Raw genomic sequence first — 14,517 nt, 5'->3', positions numbered from 1 at the left:
GATAGGTTTTTTTAAGACATTATTGACGGTCAAATAATACCTATTGCATGTATTCAAACTCAGCCAGTCAGAGGAGAGCTGCCTCTCTTACCTTGACGGGATACCTGAACAGTTTCACGTATCCAAAGTCATCGCCTGTCACTAAGACTTTTTTATCCCCGCTCAGACAGGATGAGGTCACATCAGTGACATCACTGACCACGGGCCAGATCCCTTCACAGGAGGGGCCCAGGACGCAGGTCCAAGAGCACCAATCGATCTTCTCCACCTTATGGGAGAAAAAGACACCGAATAAAAATGGAGGAAGGGAATTTGTTTGCTGATGTCAGAGGGAAGCATAGGTCTCTATATATGACAGGTTACATATACTACTACACAAAAGAATGTCAAGTGGCTGCCACAGACATTTTCACTGCCTAGGCACTGCATTGTAATGTTTCTGGAAATACAAATTAGATCCATGATAACTTTTCCCATCAAACGGGAGAAGATAAGAATGATTGAAACTTTTTGAAAACTAGGACAAGCTAATGCCCCACCGCTCTGTAAACGCTGTCCTCGGGACTTTTTAAAGTAGGACACGGTTTAACCACTGTGGCGCTCGCTCAGATTGCTCTCAGCACCTCCGTACCGCAGTAGCAGGAATCGTCTGCTTCTTGCCACGGGGGGCTTCGAAGAATAACTGTTCTTTAGCACCAGTGTTGACTTGCAAGAGCTTCCCTGTTGAAGAGACAAACCAGATACTTAGTTGAGAACATTTCTGGGTGTAAAGAAAAAAAAAAGCAGGAAAGGGGGTCCGACTCTGGCACACACCTCTCTTGTCCCAGTCCAGGTGGGTGATGTAACTCAGAGATCCTTTGCAGACCCCCACCCTCTTGCTGCTCATCACGTTGTAGATATCTATGAAGCTATCACACGAGGCCACAGCAAGGTATTTTCCAGCACCTAAATGACACAACAACAATTAAAATGATAGGCTGTAATGAGAATATTAATATTATCATTGCAAATATTTGTTTTGTAAACAGTCCGCTACGGTTTTGCACTCACACATTTTGCACTCACGCATTTCCCATAAGGTCTGCAATGGAAGTAAAACTAGGGATCTCCAATAAACAGGATTTGGGGCGAACTGTCCTTTTTTTTTAATCATTAGACAAGGTAAAAGATTTAACATCAGGTATTCATTGCACTTTAAACTCCCTCCCCACCTTGTTCCCTTCTTCCCTGTGGCTTGTCCTGATTTCCTCAGCCACATGGGTAATGTGGGTTAACTCACAGCAAAGATCTAGTTTCTACACAGCAGCATATAAAAATGGTAATACAACCTGGAACCTTATATATTTTTATTAAATATTCTACTAAATAATGAAAGTAAACTCTTCTGTACAGTCCACACTTGGACACAAACAAAAACATAAATACACAAAAATATATATACACATCAATATTTTATTCAAATCCAACAAAACAAGGTTAAGGGCTGTGATGCCTGCAACGTGTGAAGCAGCTCCAGCTCACCTGGTGAAAACCTGATTTCGGAGATGACGTCTTTTCTGTGGTGAAAGGAGACCAGGTCCTCCAGCGTGTCTGCGTTCACGATGATGAAGCTCCCGTCGTTGAGCCCCACCGCCAGCGCCTTCCCATCAGGAGAGAAGCAGCAGCAACGCCCGCCTGGAACAACAACACAACTCAACACAACTGTTGTTACCTTCAACAATCAACACACACCGCCCGGCGGCTCTGGAAAAGAAACACAAGATCGCTCCTGTGGCAGAGCGAGGTGCAGTTGGATTTTAATTACAACTCCAGCTTTTTAATTGGTTAAGAGGCTGACTTGGCTTGAGTAGCCCGACATTTCTGAAGGAATCCCACATCTCCTCCCAGTTCAGTTCTCCAGGAGGACGAGGAGAGAGGCAGCCACTGCCACTTGAACAGTTTTTGATGAGCTGCCAAATTTAAACCAAAGATATCATACACTCTCCTACAGCTGTCCACTGGTTTCCCAAGGTACAGGAATACGAAGGCAAATATGTACTGTACGTATCGATCCTTTGGTCAGCATTGCAATGTTTATAGGTTTTTAAGCAAAACAAACGCAAAGAGAATCAATAACACCATGTACCCTTTTTGAGCTTGCGAACTGCTAGCATGCAGTGGCTGGGGGACAGGTCCCAGATCCGCAGGGTTTTGTCGTCGCTCACCGTGGCACACAGCGGTAGGTGAGGGTGAGTAGCCAGGCCCCACACCTCCCCTTCCATGTGGCCCTGAAGAGACAACACCACGGACAAAAAGACATCATCAATGGCAGAAGAAGTTAGAATCAAATCTCAGAAAATTCTGCAGGTTGTAAGTTGGGACATATAGGAGTTAGTTCTTGGCTCTAAAGCATTTAATAGAGCAAATAATAACACTAACAAGGGGTACTGAAAAGCCAAAGACATCACATGGAAAAAATGAGACTGCGCTAGTTTGTATTAAAAAGGTCAAGAGGCCTCTGTTTCTGTACAAGACAGTGGTGGTTCAATCTGTGCATTGAGAATATATTTCACTATATCTTTCATTTTGCGGTTTTATAAACCTGCTCAATAACCAAGACCTACACTACCGAAAATCAAAAGTTTTAGAACACATACATTTTTTCAATTTTCATTAAAATGTACACAGTTTAATGTCTCAATGTACTCTGAAATTAAAACATAGAACAAATACACAATTGGAGATAAAATAAAAATCATGGAATCGCTGTGTTAAACATAATTTACCCCCTTAAGCTAATAAACCTTAAAAGAGCACCAAATCCATGTGCTTCTATTTAATCCCATGTGCACTCTTCACTGTTGTGTTGTTTTCCAAGTGTTTGATATCCCATGAAAGCTGAGACTCTCAGCTTTCTAACAATGTGAAGCACTCTCTAATGTGAAAAATATGGTTTTTAAACCCCTCCCTGCATTTATGCCCCCCACCCCCCTCCGCATTCTGAAATATTGGGGTGGGAGGATACTTGGTCTTAGTAGGAATACAATTATGAAATATTCTGGATTCAGACAGTCTACTGATCAAAACAAGACCATCCACATTTTGGTAGAAGCAACACACACCCGTAGAAAGCTCAAAATGTCAAGATGGAAAACTCAGTTTACAGTGTATTAATACACAACGATTTTACATCATTGGATCTGAACTTATCTGTGTTTGATAGAACATCAAATAATATATACAGGATTAATCGTTAGGTTGTTTTGAACAAAACAAGCCTATTTGCAAAGAAATCTGATCGAAACTGAGTGATCTGTGACCGTCTCACCGTCTAGCCTCGCAGCATATCTGAAAACCGGTCTCAAAACCTGACCTTAACCTTTTAATAAGATGTGGTAGTTTCTCAAAAAACTGAGCTGCAATACGTCTCACAAGGTGGCAGGTTTTGGATTGAAATTGGCAACTCTCCACTTCAATTAAAAACACTGCCAAAAAAATCGTCACCTCACCTGTACCAGTAGAGTTATTGGTCCACTTTTATCCACCTCCAAGATCTCGCCGTTCTTCGTGCCGACTAGTATGTGGCCATGACCCAGTGAGATAGCACGGATGGAAGGGTTGTCTTCCAGCAACAAACCTACAGATTGCCCACAAAAAACAACTCTGTTAGAGTCAGGTTACTTTACTCAAGTTCTGTTTCCATGTATTGTGTAAAGTCTGGGCAAAGTTTAGTATCAATACTCTTACAAAGTTTCTGATAGGAGGCAGTGTTTATTTGCACAAAAATTCTAACACTTTGATGTTCAATGAGAACAGATTATAAATTACATCTTATTTTCACAGATAAATAAATCTTTAAAGACTTAATCTGCAAAAGTTCTAACAACTTGCTGCATTATTCCCTTAGATTTTGGAGATGATAGCTGTGGATAACATCATGTGAATCACATGAAATGCCAGCCTTACATATCATGAATAAATATATATGCGTGCATGTATAAATAAGTAAATCCATGCATAAATAATGAATAAATACATAAATTGCTGTACCTTTAGAGCCAGGAGCCAGCACCGATCTTTTGATGGCATAGGTCTTCAGACATCGCTCGAAGGTGTCATCCCAGAGAGCCACGACTCCATCTTTCCCACCCGTCACAAAGCCCTGCAGGAAGGGCATGACAAGTATGAATGTTAATCATCACACAGGCCCGACCACAGGCTCATTCAAAGATTGAAATGTGACCAGACGGCATAAGGGGCAACGTTAATCGCTGAAGTCTTGGTCAGTGATTTAAGAGGCCCATCGTCGTCGCGCGCAGACGAGGAAGTCTCACCTTTTCCAGCGCATGCATGCTGAAGACAGGCCCGTCGTGTGCCTTGATGGTCTTGATGAGGTACATGTCTCTCCAGATGCAGATGTCTCCGGTGCAGGTTCCCGAGAAGACCATCTCCTCCGTCCAGCCGTACACCGCACACATCATGGTCTCCGTCTTGCCCATGTTCCCTTTCCTGCCGATCACCCCCCCGCCTGTACAACACAGCAGCAGCACAGGGAGTTACTTCCCAAACTCAATATACAGCACTTCTTACTACAGATTATAAAAGAACGTAAAAGGAAACCAGATATGAAACATTCTGCCTTCATTCAATCTTGTTTACACACAAGACTGAAACAAAGAAGGTGTTTGTTGATTATGCAGTAATGTTGTCTAATCCATACCTGCTTTGTGCCAGAATTTCATATGCTTCACACCGGCTGTGATGAGCTTCTCTGGCATGTACGGGTTGATCTTGATGACAAAAATCTTATCCTTGCTTCCTCTAGAAAAGGAAAATGCCATTTATATCTCTTATCATTGATGCTTAGTTGCTGTCCCTACACTTTTCACATCCTTCAAAGTAACACATGAAACAAGCAAACAACAACTTTCCAATTAGCGGAGGGAGAGGGAGACAGATTACAGAGAAAAGTTAGAGAGCAGCGCACTGCAGCCCTACCGAGCCCAGCTCTAACCTGTGCTGCAACAGCCATGTTTCAGATTGCATTGCACTAGGCAGGTCTGTCGGATTAGTTTAACACTAACCACGTCAGGTCACTGCCAAGAAGTGACTGCAAAGTAGATTACTGCAGCTCCAGTCCCAGCTCCTTATGAAAAGTGATGGATGCAGCAGTTGTAAGAAGGCCCCAAACTGCAGAGCGTACACAGCACGGCAGCTCCGTAGTAAACCCACTTAGATTTATATTAAGTGAATCATCAGTACATAGCTGTACTATTTAAAGTTCACATTAAACAAAGAATTGGTTTGCAGGCCATCTTCCGTTATGCATTTTAAATGGCTTCATAAGTGGAAACCCCCAAATTTGTCAGACTGTTAGGTAGGAACCTTTAAAAAAGGCAAGAATATGTGAAAATGTAGAAAGAGCATCAAGCTGAACAAGATCATGAGCATATATTGAAAGATCAGCAAGCTAATCGGGCATTAATCTTTGAGTTGAATGTTATGGCAGGGATAAGTGTAGGTTGTCTTAAGATGAATAGCTGGAATACCAGCAGAGAGCTTTGTTCAAATCAATCACGGGCGCAATCGGGATTTTCCATTTGCAGGCTCATGGTTAAATTATGACTCTGAATGTGCTCGTGCTGAGCTCCTTGCAGTATAATCTCAAACCCTCTTCCATTAATATCCATCCGGGATCTCACTACACGGGAACAGCTTACACTATAAAATTGAAATATCTGATGACTTTAACATGTGCAATGTTATGTTGTTTAAGATTCGGTAGTCAAGGGACAAGAATGCGTCAATGGATGGGTTCTCAATGTAGCTGAGAGAAGGACACTATAGCAGGAAGGACCAGGACAAGTTTGGCTGCAGAACAACATAAAACCATAAACCATAAAACCATATTCAAATCCTAACAAGTAGGACAGTGATCAATTGAAATGTCTTACTGGGTACTCGAACGTACTGAAAGTTTGTGTTGATGGAACCTGCCGTTACTCAACGCACCCATTAAAATACCAAGAGCAACACGTGGTCCTTGAGGGATGAAGAGGTCCCAAGCATACCTGATTGCTGATAGCTTCTCTCCCTTCCTCCAGTCCCACAGAACGATAGTGTGATTGTCATCCAGCCCCACTGAAGCCAAGCGCTTGCCGTCCGCTAAGAGAAAACAGTCAAAGACGTTCAATGTTTTCCGCCTTTCAGTCCTTGATGCATGTTTGAATATAAAGGCCAGCCAGTCCCCAATCTCCTGACATCTCCCCCACACCGCCTGTGCCAGTGTACTGCAAGCTCTTTTCACAACAGCATTTTTTTGTTTCTTTCTTTTTCCAGTCGGCAGCTCCAAAAATAAAAAGCATTACGAGAATTATTCATATTTCCCCATTGTGACGGGAAGCTGTTGGCTCAACATTCTCTGAGCTTTTGGTGTATTAATTGCCGACAGTTGCTGTAAAGTCCCTGTCAGTCATGACGGAGTATTAAAGCCCGGGGTTTTGGAGCACTGATAGCTCTGTTGTGGATGTCATGCTTGTCAGGGTCTTCACTGCCATTGCAGAAAATCACAAATGCACACATTGTAAACAGCTCCAAAACAGAGAATAATTGGTGAATAGGACACGTCATGTCACCATGGATTGATTGTCAATCGTGTGAAACTGCAGAGAAAGTGTTCCTGCCTTTAGCCTTAAGCCAACAGCACGTGTAGCACAGTCACAGGTGTGTTTCTATAACTGGCTTTGGCATTGTGTTTTTCCTAAAGTGACTGCAATAAAAGGTCTTCAATTGTATTTTGACATACAAGGCACACTGATACATACTGAAGGGCCAATTAAAATCCTATTTGCTACCTCATAAAGATGCCAGGCACATCCCTGGCACAACAGAAGCCACAACAAGAACTCCATAAGAAGATCTTAGGATGCTATTCTGTACAGATGGAAGCTACAAAAATAAGACATCCCATTTGCCAAATGGAATACAATATTCATGCATGTCTTCCTTCTGGTTGCTTAAACGTAAGCCCTAGGCAGGTTAACAGGATTCCATTTCCCAGGCTCACTTTAGTGTATGTACGGTTTATGATTTCATTATGAACCACAGTCATAAAAAAACACTGCACAATATACTTAAACAAAATGTAAAGCAAAAAAAATCTGAAATACCTGAAAAGTCTACAGCACAAACTCCATACTGGTGATGGCCTTTCAGTACTGACAAGGGTTTCAGGACCTCAGTGTCCCATATATGAATAGGAGAATCTCTACCAACCTGTTCAAGTATAAGAAACACAACAAATACAGATTTTGAAACACAAAAGAAAGAACCCCAGATTGCAAGGGCATGTTGGGATACGTTTCACACCACATCAGCCCTCGCCATATGTTGTAACTGTACCCAAGTGATTGATTGGTGCATGATGTGGCGCTACCTGGCCCGTTGCTACGTAGTCCTTCAGTGGATGAATGGCCAAGCAGAGAATGTCATCGTCGTGCCCCAGGTAAAAGCGCTGTGTGTTTTGCTGCCTGTTGTACACCACTCCCACAGCGGCTACGTGGTACACAATCTCACCGGTCTGTGTGTAGAACAGGTTACTCCTGCAGTCATAACCCCTGTATCTAAAAGAAGACACACGCATGCAACATTAAAAACTGTGAAAAACAGACATTAGAGATTAGGCAAAGGACATTTAGCTCTGCTCCTGGCGAAAATCAGCCATCTGCCACGCGGGTTTGCCCAAGGGTGCTGTCTGCCTGGCTGGCTGCAGGTGCAGGAGGTTCAGTATGTCTGAACTGGTCTGGAGTTCATTTACAAATTTAGTTTGAGGTCAGGGCAAGGGATATTGTGAAGCAAATGAGCTGAAAAGTGCACACGCAAGTCAATTTAAATTAGCCAGGCACTACAGAGTACTTCCTCGCACTTCTGCTCAATCAATTAAACAGACCCCACTGCCTTTCGCTCCTATGAAGGACGTATAAAATCCTCTATGCAGTAAAGCATTACGTATGAGTCACCCTAAAGGAAACCTGATACCCAGCACTGTGCTGAATTAATTAGTTCCTATCAGTGCAGTCAGCAGCTGTCAAAAACAGCTGAACACAGACCTGTACAATAGGGCGACTGCAGACTGCTTCAGGGCCATCCTGTTTGTTGACTCTTAAAAGGTCACTTCTGTGGATTTTATTTGAGTTTTGTTATACATTGTAGTGCTTTAACTCGAGGAGATCTCAAATTGCTAGACAAATTCTCCCTCCTTTTAACATTTCCCAGCCTGAACATACCGGTCTGGTTCAACAACTTGAATTTCAGAATACTATTAAAATTGCCAGATCAGATGCAAACCCAGATAACTCTCAGTGAAAGAAATCAAGTAATACAGAACAGAACACCATTACATTATTAAAACTCAAGGTGTCACCAAGAAATATATTAAGCACAAACACATTAATACTTAAAAACAATAACATATTAAGAAGTTCTTAAAAAGAAAATTGCACAACCCTGTGGACAGAGCACTCAGCAGTGCAGTGGCGCAATGAGCTATGGAAGTAACCGTTTTTTCATTCAAAACTATTGGTTCAAATAATTGTTCCTAATAAGCAATGAGAACAAGCTTTTAACATGAATGGTTGGGACATGGGAGGCAGTTACATTCTACCATCCTTTCAAAATAATCCTTCAAGAAGCATTTTTGCCAGAAAGCTAGAAAAGTCAATAAAAACAGGAGGAATCCTGGGAAAATACAGGTTGTGCATAAAAAACTTAAGATGCCTAGAAACCAGCAAGAGGCAAAAAGTGTTAGGGGCAGCCTAAATTATTCAGGTTTGGTTTTTACTCACTGTCTCCTGATCCTTGTACTTAAGTTTTTGCTCATCTTACCCATGGATAAAATGCAGTCTCACACTGCTGCCGGGGGCCCTCTCTCTTTTCTTTGTTGCCGTGGCTCTGTGTTTTTCTTTGCATTGCTCTTTAAGCTGAGGTAGATCTTCTTTGTAAACCTATAAACAAACATCTGCTCGTTATATGCAAAATTATGCCTTCATACTTAAGTTAAGGTGGTTAAGAAAACACTTTCTTTTCATTAAGAAAAAAAATCGAATTTCATTCCATGCAAATCTGTTTATTCCATTCCATATATAGATGCATTGTAAAAGCATAGTGCCCAAACAGAAAAAACAGACAAACTTAGGGGTCATATTTACCCTAGTTTTGTTACTTTTCATTTCAGTGTTTTGAAGTACTACTGTAATTGAATACAATGGTTTTGTGATTAATTTAAAAAGTATAGATAGAAATATGTCTGCTTTAGGCTACTTATTTTTTATTTAGGAGAGACGCATATCTTTAAAAAAATGTTCTTTCAATCTCTGAAACCAGAAGTCTCTTCTTGAAAAGGGGGAACTGTAAATGTCTTAATCATATCTGCAAAAAGCCTCTGGGTTTATCCCAGTGGCTCATTAAAATGCAGCCTGTGCTGTAAAACACTGAGCACGACTGATCTGCAGAGACAGAGCTGTGAGTGCTGGCTGACTATGGTAGGAGAGGGGTGAACTACCATGAGAGGGGAAGCTCAGACTTCACATACATAACTATAGGAATGAAACCATATTATTTTTACCGGTGAAGTCTACAAACAGCATTTCACAAAGACAATCCTCGAAAACGAATAAGAACAACAGGACAATTGATAGAGCACCACAAAATGTCAACATGAATGTAGAATTGCAGTGTAGGATCCCTGCCACCAAGGAAACGTCTGGTGGGGACAGGAGCTCGGGGGATTCACAGAATCTCACAGCACACACCTGCCGTCGGTACGTGAGCTGAGTCTCCTGCTCGATCTCGGAGTCCATCTCTGGCACGTCGGACTGGTCCGAGTCTGACTCCTCGCTGTTGGAATCCGCTAACGTTTCTGCCATTGACAAAGCAGCGGAGCAGCTTTAGACAGGGCCCGAAGCCGGCGAGCGATCAGCACAGGTGCTTACTCTGATGGCTTTACAGCTGGAGTCAAGTGGTGCAGCAGGGTTCCTATGATTTTATGTCTCACCCCTTAGCTCAAAGTAATTCAGCTGAAAATGTAGAGTTCTTCAGAAGGAGATTAATAGATTTCTTGTAAACCACCATTATGTCTCATCTGTGTCTTTTTATTAAAGCTATAGGAGATATTATTTCTGTTATCACTTCCTTTCCGTCTTTGTTAATGTGCAAAGCTTGAAATGAAATGAAGGCATTCATGCAGATTTTGAATCACAAAAAATGAAGCTTTTGCATCGATCTTTAGATGGTTTTCTGTGTCACCCTTTTGGGGCTTTCTTTTTGTTATCTTCAAAAAACATTAGCATTCTTTTCTCCTAGAAAACAAACACTATAAATCAAATCCAGTACACACAAAAAACAAATAATGCTTTCCTTAATGGCAGTTTCATTAAAAAGCCCATATCCCATTAAGCAAACTTAAACACAGGCACAAGAGAGTCATTTACAGTTCAAATTCAGCCTAAATGATGCCTTCAATTTATCATGCATGCTATCAGTCAGTAAATAGTGAAATGGGGCTCTCTTCTACAGTCCCATTACTCAAGCTGGCGCAGGGAACTGCTGATCTGGGGAAATGTAAGTGTGCCAGCGTAATAAGCAGCGAACACACTCACGACACAAGACATAAAGACAGCATCGGGAAAATGAGAAGAAAATGATGGTGCGCATTTAAATTAGTCTTGATATAAATACAGCTCAGAAACTCTTCCTGTGCAACCATTCAGAGAATTAGATTTGCAGCTTCATTCAATTTAAGTAAGTACATGGAAAAGGGAGGTTCCTTTCATTTAGGCACAACTGAGCTGGCAATCTCTGTGAAGAGATATTAATAGGAATCTCTGTTAAGTAATGTATAAACTGATATCTAATATCACTATGCAGTATCTGTGTTACCGAGATCAAAACAGACGGGTGTGATACTGACATACCTTGAGGTGCTATGTGAAGGGCATCTTTAGACTTTCTTTCAGGGATGAACTTCCACTGGAACACAGAGTGGTCTGCTCCACCTATAGTAATTACCCACTGGTAATCATGTGACCATCTAGCGTTGGTTATATGAGCCGAATGCCCTAAATATTTTTTAAACTTTGCACCTAGGAGGAAGCAAATGAAGGTGATTGTTTTAACAATGTACATGTGAATCCACTCTAAAATGAACACATGGAAGCTCTCTTGAGTATGTGAAAGAAGAACGTGGATACATAGCCTTGCTGTCAGTTATATAAATTACGTGTTCAGGGTGTCTTTGCCCTTCCAGTAATCTAGCAACTGTGGATATTACTGGTTTAGATTATGGCTTTGGGGGGACCCTGTTTGTCAGCACACAGCAAACAGGCATGTGTGTATGCATGTGCATGTGCGTGTGTGTGTACGTGTGTGTGTGTAGAGAGAGAGAGAGAGTCCACAGGGCTATTGGAGTGATTCACACTGAAGACAACCACTTCATTCACATTGTGATATAAAGGGATGGAAAACTAATCGGGTTAAAATGTTTTTAAAGAAATGGGAAAGAAAAAAAACTAAGCTCGAAAACGGGTACTTACCTTTCTTTAAACAAGGATATCGAAGAAGTTTAACTAATCCATAATCGTCGGCTGTAACTAAAACCTGACTGTTAAAGTTTGCGTCTACAGAATTTATATCGTTGATATCTGAATACTTGGGCCATATTCCATTAACTTCTGGACCCAATACACAGGTCCATGTGGACCACTGGACAAGCTTTAACTCTTCTTTATTGGCGACTTCTTTTCCACCTAAACAAATGGGAGAAAATATGAATTAACTTGAAGCAGGAGAAAGGTGTTAAGGATAGTGATTACAAAGTACAACACAATCAATACGCTAACGATCCAGAAGGCTCTCAGAATATATAATGAAATGCTGCAGGCAGCCTGGGAAACATCTTTCACTTTAGCAGCCATCCAAGCAGAAAAGCATGCAAAGTAAAAAAACAAAAAAACATATTGTACAATTTAGAAAATTGACTGCTCTTACTACAAGCAGAATGAAAAAATATTTCCAAGTCATGTAATTAACTATTAGTGTAGGAAAGCATAGGGAAAGGTCATAATCATAAAGCCTACAGGAAGAAAGTGAAGAATTATTCCTTTGTCCAAAAATTATGAACAAAACAATTCAATAAATCACAGAAAAAAAATGCTTAAGTTTAATAACTTGTATATTATTACAATAATTTGCTATATATATTCACACACACACATACTTTTTTAAAGCAATCGAAGTTGGCTTTAGGCAAGGCTAGTTTGATAGGACAAACAAATCCATGTGACATTATTCTTAAAACCCTGCTAATACAATGTTGTCACAATGTTGTAGCAACATAATTTACGTTGCCACAATGTTATACGACGTTGTGGCAACGTTGTGTGTTAGCTGGGAAATTACATTTTGACGAGTTGAGTTTTGAAAAGCATATTGACCCTCACTGTAAACACTTCACAGGGAAGTAAAATGATCTAAGTAGAAGTACACTGTATCGAGCTCCAAGTGTAGGTCCTGTAGGCTAATCTCACATCCCAAACCAGACCTACTTGTTAATATACAATGCAAACATGTCAGAAATAAACACTGTGCAGACCGAGAGCTTAACTCGTATTAATGGTAATGGGTTTGAATTGTATACTGTATGTCAGATAGTTATATAGGTTATAAACCCAAAATAGCCTCATTTAAGTGTTTCTTAAACCAATCGCTATGCACGGTGCATTGCTCAGTTAATAGAAACAGTAACTAATGTAAATATAGAAAATATTTCTTGCAAACTATAAACCTGGATGGCCAATGTTAACACAGAAATAAGAGGACTGGTTTCACATTAATGAAGAACATCATAATTTTATTAACTGAAGATTAAAACATTACAGTTAACGTAATACTGTATGTGTAAAGTCAATCCGGCACATGAGCTAAACTTAATACGTTCACGTACATTAACAAGAAGGTTTAATTTGCAATAGAAAACGTGCCTGTAACACAACGTTGCCAATGTAAATTATGTTGCTAACAGGGAACATATGTAATGAGGTGCATTTATATGATGTATTTCAACGCTAAACTCATCAAAGTAACGTAGCTGGTTGACTAACATTAAACTTGTTAACATGACATCATATGCATCCCGAGGCAAGAAAGTTAATGTGTTAGCTATCTCAGCATTACTCTAATAAAAACAACATTTAAATAAAAAATAACAAGTGTGGTGTCATGTGCATATTTAACTGTATAATATTTAATTATAATCAAAAGTAACGTTTTACAGGTTTAATGTTAGCTAACAGCTACATTTCGTCATATGCATACTGAGTTAACTGTCTGTCTTACCAAAGCTAATGCTTTTTAAAAATAATACAAAATTAATAAAAAAGTGAGTGTCATGTAAGGTGCATCTTTATCGTAATTGTATATCCTATTATTATTATTATTATTATTATTATTATTATTATTATTATTATTATTATTTCTTGGCACACACTCTTATCCAGGGCGACTTATATAAATATAAGCACAATACAAAGTTATATTATATATATAATACATTATATATTAAACAAATATTGTCAAGTTATGTACATCACTGGCAACTGACATTCAGCTACACTGAGTGTACACGTCATTTGATCTGACATGAGGCAGACTGTTTATTTCCCTCCTCCTTGAAGTGCTTACAAAGAATAGAAGGTGATTAGCCGCATAAAAATTTACTGACAAGTATCTTCTACAGGTGTTAGGGGGCGAATAAAAAGTGATTGACAAGGATTTTCTGCAAAGAGATTGGCTGCATACAACATTATTGACAGTTACTCCTCCCACATTCCAGCATCTCCGGGTCTGCAGCAATGCCCTACTCAAAATAAATGTAATACTCAGGATTAGCCGATGAACCGAATGACAAAAATATCTTGATATCAATCCGAAAATAAGACAGCAGAATTAAATCTGTCAGTGTTCTTACAAAGCAGACGTACGTATTTACTTTGGTGACAGCAAATTAATTGTTTAAATTACATTAAACAATACATTAACTGCAATCAGCTACTAATGGTCTTTAGAAAACGAATCTGTGTTACTCAACAATGACAAATAAAACAATCCTTACTCGGCATTCTGTAAAACAGCCTTTTCCCACTTCCATCGTTGGTTTGTAAGTATTTACTGTCCGTTGACCAGTCCATATGGGTTATGAAACTGGTCGACCCAATGCATTCTCCAACCTTCTTGTATCGCTGCACGACTCCGTAAATATCCACCGAATTATCGTTGGAGCCCACGGCCAGGTGAGCGCCGTCAGGGGAGTACTTCAGCTCATGGATCGCCTCTTTCCTGTCCTTGATATGAACCACCTCTGTCATGTCTCTGAACACAAGCAAGACAAGGGAGTTCTGTGTCAAAAGCCCTTTCAAAAAACCAGCATTCAAAGGCAAGAAAAGCACAGGATAAGAATTACGGATTGTTTTGTTTCTTGGCTCTTCC

At 40.2% G+C, this 14,517-nt stretch overlaps 1 protein-coding gene across 1 annotated transcript in view; it reads right to left on the bottom strand.

The window, feature by feature from the left end:
• LOC136716712 (echinoderm microtubule-associated protein-like 5) overlaps nucleotides 1-14,517 on the bottom strand; it is a 62,749-nt gene that overhangs the window by 10,875 nt on the left and 37,357 nt on the right. Inside the window, exons 9-25 of the mRNA XM_066694057.1 lie at nucleotides 14,144-14,400; nucleotides 11,568-11,780; nucleotides 10,950-11,117; nucleotides 9,789-9,895; nucleotides 8,863-8,981; nucleotides 7,415-7,601; nucleotides 7,149-7,254; nucleotides 6,051-6,144; nucleotides 4,700-4,800; nucleotides 4,314-4,507; nucleotides 4,030-4,141; nucleotides 3,489-3,616; nucleotides 2,126-2,267; nucleotides 1,522-1,674; nucleotides 814-945; nucleotides 632-720; nucleotides 92-268 (exon numbers count right to left, since the gene is read on the bottom strand). Of these exons, the coding sequence (XP_066550154.1) occupies nucleotides 92-268; nucleotides 632-720; nucleotides 814-945; nucleotides 1,522-1,674; nucleotides 2,126-2,267; nucleotides 3,489-3,616; nucleotides 4,030-4,141; nucleotides 4,314-4,507; nucleotides 4,700-4,800; nucleotides 6,051-6,144; nucleotides 7,149-7,254; nucleotides 7,415-7,601; nucleotides 8,863-8,981; nucleotides 9,789-9,895; nucleotides 10,950-11,117; nucleotides 11,568-11,780; nucleotides 14,144-14,400 (2,479 nt within the window). The remainder of the gene's footprint in view (nucleotides 1-91; nucleotides 269-631; nucleotides 721-813; nucleotides 946-1,521; nucleotides 1,675-2,125; nucleotides 2,268-3,488; nucleotides 3,617-4,029; nucleotides 4,142-4,313; nucleotides 4,508-4,699; nucleotides 4,801-6,050; nucleotides 6,145-7,148; nucleotides 7,255-7,414; nucleotides 7,602-8,862; nucleotides 8,982-9,788; nucleotides 9,896-10,949; nucleotides 11,118-11,567; nucleotides 11,781-14,143; nucleotides 14,401-14,517) is intronic.

This window comes from Amia ocellicauda, chromosome 21 (genome assembly GCF_036373705.1).
Source record: "Amia ocellicauda isolate fAmiCal2 chromosome 21, fAmiCal2.hap1, whole genome shotgun sequence".
Taxonomy (NCBI): Eukaryota; Metazoa; Chordata; class Actinopteri; order Amiiformes; family Amiidae; genus Amia; species Amia ocellicauda.
This window is presented reverse-complemented; position numbering and strand designations above follow the sequence as displayed.